Below are 13218 nucleotides of genomic sequence, written 5' to 3' on the forward strand. Positions count from 1 at the left end.
CAGACGATTATATTGAAACGCCTGACGCTCAAGACACTCAATTGCTTGTGGCAGTAACAGACGTGCTTAGCACCGTGGAACGGCGCCTTTGGGCTCGGGAAACCAGCACTCAGTGGTCCTGCAAGCCTGGGATGAGTAGCAGTGGCTGCAGAACTTTCGGATGAGAAAAGCCACTTTCATGGGACTGTGTGCTGAGCTCGCCCCTACCCTGCGGCGCAGGGACACGAGATTGAGAGCTGCACTGCCAGTGGAGAAGCGGGTGGCTATTGCAATCTGGAAGCTGGCAACTCCAGACAGCTACCGATCGGTGGCGAACCAGTTTGGAGTGGGAAAGTCCACCGTTGGAATGGTGCTGATGCAAGTTTGCACAGCCATTAATCGCACCCTGCTAAGAAGAACTGTGACTCTGGGGAACGTGCAGGACATTGTGGATGGCTTTGCACAAATGGCTTTCCCTAACTGTGGAGGGGCAATAGATGGGACGCATATTCCTATTCTGTCCCCACCCCACCTGGCATCAGAGTACGTTAATCGCAAGGGGTATTTCTCCGCGGTTCTGCAAGCGCTTGTGGATCACCGTGGACGTTTCACTGACATTTACTCAGGATGGCCTGGAAAGGTGCATGATGCACGCATCTTTTGGAACAGTGCCCTGTTCAGGAAGCTGAGGGCTGGGACTTTTTTCCCAGACCGCAAGATCACAGTAGGGGACGTCGAAATGCCCACTGTGATCCTTGGAGACCCCGCTTACCCCTTAATGCCTTGGCTCATGAAACCGTATAGGGAAGCTTGACAGGAGCAAGGACCGGTTCAACTACAGGCTGAGCCGGTGCAGAATGACTGTGGAGTGTGCTTTTGGGCATTTGAAAGGCCGCTGGATGTGTCTTTATGGGAAGCTAGATTTGGGGGAAAGCAGCATCTCCGCTATTATATCTGCGTGCTGTACCCTCCATAATATTTGTGAAGGGAAGGGTGAAAGATTCAGTGAGGAATGGACCTCCGAGGTTCGACGCCTAGAGGATGAATTTGCACAGCCAGAGAGCAGGGCTACTAGAGAGGCCCAGGAGAGGGCTTCAAGGATTAGGGATGCCTTAAGGGAGCAATTTTATGCTGAGAGCCAACAGTAATGTTTGGTGCCTTTGCTGTGCTCCTTTCTACCTTGGGGTACAATATTTACCACTTCCTGCAATAATAAAACGTATTGTAAAAGTCATAAAATCCTTTATTCAAAGTACAGTACATAAAAGGCCAGGGGGGTTAGGGTGGTGGACTGTACATTCAGAGGTCTGAATATGTCCTGTTTGGATTACTGTTCAATGTCTGCTGCGCTTCAGGATTACTATGCTGCAGAGTAATGGGGGTGGAGTGCACAGGGTAAGAATTGTAGTTATCAGGGCTGGTAGGTGATCGTACAGGTGTTGGGGGCAGTTGGGGGTAATAAGAAACTGGCTGCTGGAGAAAGGTGTTTTGTGCAAATACTGGGGAACAAGAAAGAGAGCTTTGGGAGGAGTGTGGGTTACCACGGTACAGATCTGCCTGCATGGCTACGAGAGACTCGAAAGAGTCAGTTTGGCGAGCCAGGAGGCTTATCATCTGCTTTGAGGTTTCTTTGGTAGCCAATTCCTTTCTCTTGCTTTCTGTTTGCCTCCACTCATACATTTTCTCTCTCCATTCCTGCGTCTTCCTACTTTCTCTGTTGTAGTGATTCATGACTGCTTTGATCAACTCCTCTTTTGATTTTCGTGGATTTCTTCTCAAGTTCTGCAATCGATGTGAGGCCGGTGATCCGGCTGCATTAGTCAAGGTCACTAAAAAAAACATAGATAGAAACATGTAATACACAGAGGCTACATTGTTTATTATCACACAGTGAAGGAGTTTGTAGACTTTTTGTAGCATCATTCCCACATACCTAACATAACACAGAGAGGCCAGGGAAGCGAAGGCATGGCGAGCAACGGGGTGAGTGTTTCTGCCCCGACTTCACCTGGGAGGGGGAACTGACTGATGGCTCACTGGGGTTTATCTGCACTGGGTACAGGAGGTAGCTGGTGGCCAGGGGACAGTAGGGAACATGAAGGTGGCGAGCTGCTGGCGGGGGGGGGGGCGGTCCGCGGAACTGCCGGCCTGCTGGTGGGGGGGGGAACGCACCGCGGGGCTGGCTGCCTGCTGGAAAGGGTCGGGGGGGAGACCGGAGCGCACCACGGGGCTGGCTGCCTGCTGGAAAGGGGGGTTGGGAGACCGGAGCGCACCGCGGGGCTGGCTGCCTGCTGGAAAGTGGGGGAGGAGACCAGAGCGCACCGCGGGGCTGGCTGCCTGCTGGAAAGGGGGGTTGGGAGACCGGAGTGCACTGCGGGGCTGGATGCCTGCTGGAAGGGGGTGGGGAGACCGGAACACACCGCGGGGCTGGGGGGGGACCGCGAACCTGGCGCCCTGCACTCAAGTATCCCTAAATTCTCAACAGGGTTTCCTACTGCCAGATATATCACTGCTGCGTGTTACCTGGGAAGAGAGGGAGGGTCTTCTACAGCAATGTGGATTCCGCCTTGGCCCCTATGCAGCTTGCCTGTGTGCAGCAATGGTCCCCCCCACCCCTCGCTGCACAGTGGATTGGACGAGCTAGCCTGACCGGGACAAGGACCACGGTGGCTCTCCCTATAAACTTGCGAAAGCACATTGCCCACCCTCTGGCTGCAACTTTTCAAGAGATTACCGAGGCAGATTACAGAGACGTGATAGAGCAAATCAATGGGCTATTCCACGTTTAGGCATGCATGCAGGCAGCCATAACCCCAACCCTCCTCTCCCAAAACATAAAAATCTGCTTACCCCGAGCACGCTCCTCAGCTTCTTCCTCACCAGCAACTTCCAGCTGCTGCGACTGGCTAGCCTCCTCCTGGCTTGAGAAGAGCTCCTGGCTGCATGCCTCCTGGGACTCTGGGGTGTCCCCTCCACCACAGTAGCCTGACTCTCGGCTTCCTCTACACCCTCCCCCACTTCTCCCTGCTCTGAACTCTCCATCGTGCTCCTAGGATTGGCAGTGGGGTCACACCCAAGTATGGCATCCAGCTCCTTGTAAAAACCGCAGGTTGTGGGGGCAGCTCCTGAGCGGCGATTTCCCTCATGGGCTTTGCAATACGCACTGCGCAGCTCCTTAATTTTTACCCTGCACTGCAACGCGTCCCGTTCATGGCCCCTTCTCAGCAAGGACTGCGATATCTGCCCATAGGTATCATAATTTCTCCGGCTGGAGCGCAGCTGTGCTTGCACAGCTTCCTCACCCCAAACACTGATGAGGTCCTGCAGCTCGGAACTGTTCCATGCTGGGGCTCGTCTGGGGCGTGGAGGCATGGTCGCTGATTGATTGATTGATTGATTGCACTCCACACCTGGCTGAGCAAACAGGAAGGGGATTTTTAAAATTCCCGGGGCATTTAAAGGTGGGGTCAGCTGAGCCCAGGGCAGTGGAGTGTGCATGATTACCAGAGAGGCTTATAAGGTATGCTGGGATACCTCCTTATACCCCGGAGGTCAATAAAAGCGCTGGTGGGCGTCCATACTTGCTGACCAGCGCTGGATCACCAGCGCTGGAATCCCTACACCCGAGGCTCGACCGGGTGTACAGCCAGCACTGCAACCAGGGGGTTGCAGCGCTGGCCGTGCTTTGCAAGTGTGGCCACATCCTAAGTTGCAGCGCTGTAACCCCCTCACCAGCACTGCAACTCTCTAGTGTCGCCATGGCCTTAGTGTTCCAGGGTGTTGCATCTTAAGCACCTTACTAATGGGGTTGGAGAATGTAAAGACTTCTAAGCACTTCATAAAGTTCTGAGGAAACATCTGAGTTCAAGCTTGAGATGATAATTTAAATATAGATGTAAAAAAGGAGACTTAGCCCACGTCCAGACTAATCCGCGGCATCGGCGGGTTAAAATTGATTGCTCGGGGATCGATATATCGCGTCTAGTCTGGACGTGATGTATCGATCCCCGAGCGCGCTTACATCGATTCCGGAACTCCATCAACCCGAACGGAGTTCCGGAATCGACACGGAGAGCCGCGGACATCGATGCCGTGCTGTCCAGACGGGTGAGTACCTCGATTTTAGAAATTCGACTTCAGCTACGTTATTCACGTAGCTGAAGTTGCGTATCTAAAATCGATTTTAATACCCTAGTCTGGACGTGGCCAGAGAAGAGAATGACAAGAGACCTCTGCCTTTCCCCATAGGTATTATAGGTATTCCTGAGTAAGCTGCCAGAGATGATTTCCTAAGTACCTGGTCTTTGTCTTTATTATAGTCTTTGAAGCTGGTTTATCCACGTGACAGTAGTTATAAATCAGTGATAAAGTACTACTATACTTGAATATGTTTATTATGTTCATATACTTTAAAATGTAATTGCAGATATAATAAAATACTAAATATACTTTCCCTAGTGAAAGCAGGGGAATCCAAATTTTGCACAACTGGGAATCTTTCAGGAGCTTGTGAGATGCACCTCATTTGCAAAAGCAAGAAAGGGAACAGATTGCAGTGGCCTCCAGTGAATCAAGATGGAGCATTTCACTGAACTTCTGATCCATGGTGCCGGAACAATTTTTACAGTGGTGTTGCTGAAAGCCATTGAACCAAACTATAAACCCTGTATACAGAGGAAACCGCTTCAAGCCAGGGAGCGGGGCAGAAGTTCCAGCACCTATGCTCTGATCCGGGGATCTGCAACCTTTGGCACGCGGCCCACCACGGTAAGCCCCCTGGCAGGCCAGGCCAGTTTATTTACCTGCTGTGTCCGCAGGTTCGGCCGATCACGGCTCCCACTGACCATGGTTTGCCGCTCCAGGTCAATGGGGGCTGCCGGAAGTGGCACGGGCCAAGGGATGTGCTGGGAACCACCATCGGCCGAACCTGCGGACGTGGCCATTAAACACACTGGCCTGGCCCGCCAGGGAGCTTACCCTGATGGGCCACATGCCAAAGGTTGCTGATCCCTGTTCTAATCCAAAGATTAAATTGGCAGTGGGTTGAATTAGACTCACGTGCTATACTTTAACCATCCTGTTTCTAGGGTGTTGATCTCTGGGCCCAATTTTCAAAGGTATGTAGGTACTAACTTATCTGGATCTGTAGGCACCTAAATATGTTTAAAAAGCTGACTCCACTAATTTCCTTTAATCAAATCCCAGAGGTGTGATATCACTTTTAAAAAAAAACCAAACACTATGGTGGTGCTTTGGATTTGGGACTGTTTTGTCCCTTAACAACGCCAACAAAGCCTCTATCTTAAAAAGACCTAGCTGCATGAAGCTTTTACAGCTCTTCAATTTCCTGAGCCTTGTCCCCTTAAAAACAAAAGGGCATAAAAGCCTATTTAAAAGTCAGCCAACATAACTAATCGCTTTAAAGACAATGACTGGCAATTAAAATTGGGAGAACTTTTTCCCTTCCTGTGTCAGGACACAGCTTCTTTTCAGGTGCAGGGTTTAAGAGTTTGGATTTCTCGTAAGTGTCATGCTCCTGTCCCATCACCAGTACCGAAATCTTGAACTGTAAAAGAAATAACTAATGAGTTTAGATTAATTTGTACTGAGATCAGTTCTTTAAACTGAAGAAACTATCCAGTTCAGATAGTTTTAGGGCCTCACGCTGCACCCGCCAGGTCACATTCCTAGGTTCTACCTTAAATAATTCCCTCCTCTTTCATCCCAAACTGTTCCCTCTCTTTGAGCCCTTCACTTAGCACTAGCAGGTTCAATAGGTGGAGGGCGGAGCAGAGGCTGGAAGCTCCACCCTGTCTAGCCTGCAGCTTTCCCTCCCCCTGATGCCCTTAGCCCGGTAATGCTCGTTCCACCGCAGTGCTATTCACCGCTGCTTTGGTGTGTGGTATCCCGGCTGAGCCCAGGACTCCCCTCCGTCCCCCCAAATCTCTCTGAGTCGTCGAGCGATGAGGGAACAACTCAAAGGGTGAGTTCAGCGCAGCTCTTCTCCCGCCCTTCCCCTGCCTTGGCTTGAGATCTTGCACTTGTGGCCGCGCTGCGGGGGGGGAGAGCTGAGCTCCGGAGAGGTGAAGGGAACTTGCAGGGATTTTGCACCGAGCGAGCCTGCAAGCGACAGTCTCCCTCCCAGCTGTTTCCTCCCGTTCCGGCTGCAGGTGCTTGTAGTTGTGGCGAATGGCAGGATTAACTCTTTCCCCTCCGGCGGTGGAGTTCCCCTGATTGGAGAGTTCCGGCTGTGGCAGGCACGCGTGGAGGGTCTTGGTTAAGGATTTTGATTTTCAGAGGGCAGGTAGCTCCGTAGTCTCCTCGCCGCAGCCATCCCCCATCCCTGTCGTTTTGCACTAAAAAAATGTTAAAGATCTGAAGCTTTGCATATTGACGTGCCTTTAACCCTGCAGCATAGAGGTGTGTGTAGAACAGAGGGGTAATGTTGTTAAAAACCTCGTTTAAGGGTTGCAGAGGGAAGCTCTTCTACCTTTCGTTCAGCATAGGAAAGGTCAACTTTCTGCCTGATTTCTTCTGGGAATTTAAATTGACATTTAATTCACTGCATTTGCTCATTTAGGTGCCCTCAGTTTCAGGATAAATAGGTCTAGTTGGAACATGCAAGATATTTAACTCATAGGTACATAATACTAAAAGGCTGGGGGAACCCCCAGCAGTTAAACGATAAAGCCAAGCCAGGAAATCAGGGATGTGCCAGAAATATGATCAAATGGTCTGGGGGAAGCCACAGCGGGATGACAGTTTGTATCGTTTCTTTTTCTTGTTGTTAGTGTTTTACAGCTACATGGAGTACTATACTGTGTTGTTATACCTGCCTAGCTTTCTCACAGCTCAATTTAAACAGTCTGAATACAGTGCATTTTATAACTTGGTTCATAAATGAACAGCCATGGAAATGTTTAAAATATGCACACCTAGGTGAGTGGTAGATCTAGGTTAATGTATGTTTGGAAATAATGTTTCAGTGTAATAGTCTTTACTCTGGTTTGTATTGTAGATGTATTTTTTTTGTATACTATGTGTGTGAAACACACAATTTGTCTCTGATGTAGTTAGTATATGAGGCTCTCTTTTGAAGTGTGTTACTGCAAAACCAGCCCTTTCCTGGGATATAGTCACTTTTCCAGCTCTCATTGCAAGCTTAAATTTAACTGAGAACTGGTTTAGAGGCACATACCTATGGAGTACTGAGCTGAGGAAACAAGAAACATAGTTATATAGAAGGTCAAAGACCTTCTACCACTAAGGAATTGGTTGCAGTCATCATTGTTTGATCCTGGATTCAACAAGACCCTGCAGTGAAATTGCTTTGGCAGAAGTGGAGGGGATAAGCTTTGAAAAGCAAATAGATCAATGGACAAGTAACAGCTGGAGGGGCTGGCTCTCCAGCTTTAACAACTGAATAGTAATCTTTGCCCATGACACAGTGCACAAAATAAAATAATGAACATCTAAAGGCGGAAAAAATAGTTACTATAAAATACTAAGCAGTTGATATGTGCCCCCATCTTACTGCTCAGTTTCAATATTAGCAGAAACTTTTAATATATATTTGTGCCTTTCTTCAGTATTCTGATAATGCTGGCAAAAGCCAAGATGATTTATTTTTAAGACATTGATCCCAGGATTAAAGAGAAATCATCACGGTGTGGATCCATGGATTCCAGATTTATAGTTGAAGATAAACAGTAATACTTTGCAAATCACAAGAGAATTCTACCTTTTTACAGCACTGTTTTAGTCTTTTCACAGCGATTAGTTTCCTCCCTGGAAAGTAATGAAAGATATAAAAAGGTTCACAATGTTTTAAGCAATAAGTGACACTGATTGCAAGGTAGTCTTATTTTGAGTGGCCAACAGTGTCTCTTCTTTAAATAAAGAACAAGTAGTTAAAGTTGCATTTTTAAAGGCTTAATGTTAGTTTTACAAAAGAAAAAACCCAGCTCTGTCATATTTATTCTGGCTTTTTGACAGCAGCCATAAAGTTGTTGTAAGAACCTTGCACTCTACTTGAAACCAAAAAGGTGAAAGGCAATATAAATTGTATTGTAGTGCAGCACACAATAAAATAACTTACTTTCTAATTAATTGGCTAATATGTGTTGCTGTTTCTTTATTGCCACCTGACAGAATTTGCTTCTCTCTCTCTCTCTCTGGGCTGGTCTACGCTAGGGGAGGGGATCGATCTAACATACGCAACTTCAGCTACGTGAATAACATAGCTGAAGTCGAAGTATCTTAGGGCTTGGCTACACTGGCACTTTACAGCGCTGCAACTTTCGCGCTCGGGTGTGAAAAAACACCCCCCTGAGAGCTGCATGATACAGCTCTGTAAAGCCTCAGTGTAATCAGTGCCGCAGCGCCGGAAGCGCGGATCCCAGAGCTGGGAGCTACACCCGTAAGGGATGTGGTTTACGTGCAGCGCTGGGAGAGCTCTCTCCCAGTGCTGGTGCTGCGACCACACTTACCAGCGCTTTGAAATTTCAAGTGTAGCCATACCCTCAGATCGAGTTACCTATCGTCCTCACGGCGTGGGATCGATGTCTGCGGCTCCCCCTGTCGACTCCGCTCCTGCTGTTCGCGTTGGTGGAGTTCCGGAGTCAACAGGGGCGCGTTTGGGGATCGATATATCGCGTCTAGATGAGACGCGATATATCGATCCCAGAGAAATCGATTGCTACCCACCCATACCCTCTCTCTCTCACACACACACCCCTTCCCCCACCCTTCATAGTGCATTTTGAAGTAAAGGAACCGGTGGAATTTGCTTTAATATAGTCACAAATTAAGAGGAATGTAACAATTTAGAGAGTGGGGTGCAGTTCCATATTCAAATTCTCTGCTGTGAACCTTAGCAATGAATAAACATGGGAGACCAAATCTTTGAAATTTAAAACTGGCAGAATGAATAAAATCAAGAACAACTTTAAAAGGTTTAAAGATGATTTATGAAGGAGAATTTTTTCTACCCCTTTTGCTGCCAGTGTTTTTCAAAAATAATGCAAGCTGAAAAGGGGACAAAGACATTTATTTTTACTCAAACTGGGCATATTTTAATAGAGAACTGATACTTTAGTTTATCATTCATCACATCAGTTTTATTGTGCTATTTTGTCATTTCTTCTGACAATAATCAGGGGTTCATCTTTGTACTCTTGGCAATGATAGAGAAGTTGTGTTGGTTATATGCAGATATAGGATGGCAAACTGTTTTTTGCGAAGTTCTCTGTGCACCTGAATCCTATTGAGAAAAATCTTTGCTATCCCAGTGTTGTGCTACTCCTGATTTAAAAAAAAAAATGTGCTTAATCCTATATCACCACCCCCTAAGGACTGAGTTGAGAGTACTAAATTCATTTAATACACGGGTTCTCAAACGGGGTCGGGAGTTTATTACATGGGGGGAGGGGAGTCACGAGCGGTCAGCCTCCACCCCAAGCCCCCCTTTGCCTGCAGCATTTATAATGGTGTTAAATATATAAACAAGTGTTTTTAATTTATAAGGGGAGTTGCACTCCCAGACTTGCTATGTGAAAGGTGTCACCAGTACAATATTTGAGAACCACTGATTTAATGTCACATCATTTGTACAAAGATGGTGCTTTTATCCCACTGAACTATCTATGTATTTTAGTGTGCCAGTCATCATCGCACCGCTATCATCTGTTGTTCTTCCAGGCCTATCTTTATTTTTCTTTTCCCTTTTTGCATCTTGATAAGCTAGAGAGTCATGAGCTTGTAATGTTTCTCTGACTTTATAGGATCTAGTTAGGAAATATGGCAAACATTTTTCAGCAGATCTGTTAAGGATGGTAGTGTACCCAAGTATCTTTGAGACAGCCTAGAATTGCTGAGCTGGCATTTCACTTGAGATAGTGTTCACAATACACACTTACACACCCCCTCCCACAGCCAACCCCAAAGCTTACAATTAAGTGGCCTTTGAAAATGGCAAAGAGGCTTATGAAGGATAGTCTCAATGGAATCTAACCTTTCCTTGAGCTGTACATGTGTTTGGAATTCTTGATAACTTTCTGTGCTGAAAATGTTCAGGAAGAGGCAACACTTTTTAGTTAGAATGAAAAAGCTGCAGCCTTCTTGTGTTCTGCATGTAAAGTACCAGCAAAATCTGCCCTTATTCTTCACAGGCACTCAACCTTTACAGAGTTGGAATGCAGAGTTTCCTTAAAACACTGACTTTCATGCAAGAGTGAGAGGGATACCTCCAGTTCTAGAGTCCAGCTCTCATTGTCTCGTAAGATATGAATTTGATAGTCTAAGCTGAATTGCCTGTGGATATAATAAAAACCTGATACTCAGCATTCAGCCCAGTGGATAATCATTGCTTAAGAGAAGGCAAAGAAATGAACTTCCATGGATACTGACTTGAGATTCATCCCCATAAAAAGGAGTATTTCCTTCAATGTGGGATTGAGGTCAATGAAAGGCCAAATAGACGAGGGGGTTCGTTTGCCCTGCAGATTTCAGCTTTGCATAATTCACTTGTGGATAAATGGAGTAAATCAATTTCTAATAGAGGCTGTGCCCTTCTGCACTTCTCTGCATTATAGATGACCATGCAGTGTTTATCAAAAATGCATAAAACCAGTGCTTGTGAATCGTGTTAGGTTGACAACACTGGAGCCTAAAGTGCTCTGTTGTATTCACAAAGCAGTCTGAGACAACCGAACTCATTTCACTTGGAAAATTAGGTAGTTTATTTTGAAAGAGAAATACAGCTCTGATGCAATTGTTGGGTGAACTTTCTCCTAGTATTTCTATGTTATTTGACATACTGATCAGTGGCACACTCACTACTCAAACACCACATGGAAGATGGCATTGTAGAAAATGAAGAGACATGAAAGAATGATTGCTGTTTATATAATAGGGATTTCTTGTTACAAGAAGAGTGGTCAGCAGTAGAGAGAAATTCCTCACACTGCCCCACATATGTGTCTCAGCTCTGGTCTGGAGGAGACATCCCTATGTGATTCTTGACTTTTGTGCTAAGAATTCACAACAGGTTACCAGTTGTGGGCAAAAGAATGTTATGTAGATGTTGAACAGCCATCAGATGTAACAACTTCTGGTCACTTCACCTAGTTCTGTATCCGTTTACCAAAGTCCAGAGTCATGTAGTTTCTCAATTGAGTTGTTTTACACCGAGGCTTTTTTCCTCCCCAGAAGTGCTTCCTAGTAAGATGAGGCTTTTTACAGCCAAAAGTGCAATTAAGATATTGATTCTCTAAAATGTTTTTCAACTTTTATTCATGTTCTTTGCAAATGCAGTTTAGCTGTATCCAAGTTCACTGTAAGCAGCTAATGCTTTATTCTCACCCCATATTTCCTATCTGTCACACATGGTAGGGAATACAGGACATCAGATGAGTCGGAGACAGATCCATAGGTTTTCTGCAACTTTTATTCTGTGTTTCCTATTTTATGCTTTAAAAAAAAAAAAAAGCACAATCAATCTCAGTTCAGCTTGTGTATTTGCAGCCATGAACTGTTGCTCTCTGCTGTGGTGTCAGTGAGCAATGCAAGACCTTTGAGATGTTCCCATCTCTTTTTCCCTCTTTCACGGTATGCAGTCTTTACCATTATAAAGGGAAGAGGGATACTGAGATCAATCAGGAATAGTTTTCTTTAAAATCTTGTATCCTTCTGGTGCATTCTATGCCTTAGTTTTTTCTATTATAATAGTCTGTAATCCCTCAACATCGGTCTTTGCTGTGACTTCACTGCGAAGCTTGGAAATCATTACAAACAAGAAGCATATCAAAGAATGTTGAATGTAGAGTTCAGTCAGTAAAAGGTTCACTTGTGCCAACTAATCAACCCTCTCTTTTAAGTAGGAAGCTAGACCAAATAGAAGGTATGTCATTCTGATTGTTTCTCAAGAGTCTCAGTACAGATTTTGCCCCTTCTTGGATTAGATTGTGCTAGAGAGCACAAATTGGTAAACAGGAAGAAGCAGCCTTCTCCAAAGCTTTGTTTGTAAGTCCATTGATATTGATGGGAGCCTCTGCACTGACTTCACAGAGCTCTGGATCAGGTCCTGCCTTTATCCCCATACTTTTTTGTGCCAATCTGCAGACAGAGGAGCAGTCCCCTTGCTCCTCAAATGTGGGGACTGCAGTTGTGATCAGCCTTCCTGTGAAAGAGCTAGGCTAGGTCTACACTGGGCGGGTAGTCGACCTAAGATACCCAGCTTCAGCTACGAGTATCTTAGGTCAATTTACCTGGCCATGAGGATGGTGGTGAGTTGACCGCTAACTCTCCCCCGTTGACTCTGCTTCCACCTCTTGCCGTGATGGAGTTGCGGAGTTGATGGCAGAGCTATCGGGGATCGATTTTATCGCATCTACACTAGACGCGATAAATCAATCCCCAGTAGATTGATCACTACCCGCCGATCCAGTGGGTTGTGTAGACATACCCCTAGTCACAATTTAGCTCTCACAAGTTTCAAAACTTTTCCTTTCACTTTCTTGCAGCCTCCCTTTAATATAGCTGCAGACAACGTGACCAGTCCTCTACTGGCAGGAGAAGAAACAAATTACTTTTCAGTCTCAGACTTCTATCATAATGTTATATATGATCACATATTTTAGTATCTTCCAATTTAAAAAATCATAAAATATGTACCCTCAGGAGGCATGAATCATTGTTGCACTCACTTACTCACACTTTAGTTTGGTGGTTTTCTCTCATGATACATGCTTGTTGGCATCCCACTCTGTTATAAAACTAGGCTGCTTGATTCAGTGCAGAGAATGTCCAATTTGCGTTCTGGTCATACTGTGTATTCTGCAGGCGTTCAAAATCCCTTTTTAATTGTTTTTGTGCTTCCCGAAGGCACTGCCTCTTGAAATTTGCAATGGACCTAGGGCAGGAGATGGAATTCCAGCTCGAGTTCAAAGAAACAGAAACTGCAACAACAACAACAGGAAAGAAAAAAAATATCAATGTTTGAGATCAAACACATTGGGCTTAGAAGCAGTTTAAGCAGCTGCTGATTCAATAGAATTTAACATAGGTTTTTGGTACAGCCATTTGAAGTGGAATGTAGGACAACATTTGTAGCTGACACCTCACCCACCTAATTGAATAGTGAACAATTAAAATAGAGCAGGTCAAATCCTTCATACATTTCATTGAAAAACTGGAGAAAAAAATTGACAAAACTGTTCATTAAATATTTTTGTCATTTTT

General features: G+C 45.7%; 1 protein-coding gene across 14 annotated transcripts in view; it reads left to right on the forward strand.

The window, feature by feature from the left end:
• The window catches only part of DMD (dystrophin), a 2125007-nt gene that overhangs the window by 2009063 nt on the left and 102726 nt on the right, over nt 1–13218 (forward strand). For 2 of the 14 annotated variants that reach the window (XM_050936441.1, XM_050936442.1), the window contains exon 1: nt 5823–5962. The exons of 11 other annotated variants lie outside the window; for them this stretch is intronic. In XM_050936441.1, coding sequence (XP_050792398.1) covers nt 5943–5962 — 20 coding nt within the window. In that variant the 5' untranslated portion in view covers nt 5823–5942. Of the gene's footprint in view, nt 1–5820; nt 5963–13218 lie in introns of those variants that run through there. One more of the 14 variants, XM_050936443.1, reaches the window with a different exon arrangement.

Source organism: Gopherus flavomarginatus, chromosome 1, assembly GCF_025201925.1.
Source record: "Gopherus flavomarginatus isolate rGopFla2 chromosome 1, rGopFla2.mat.asm, whole genome shotgun sequence".
In the NCBI taxonomy this organism is placed as follows: Eukaryota; Metazoa; Chordata; order Testudines; family Testudinidae; genus Gopherus; species Gopherus flavomarginatus.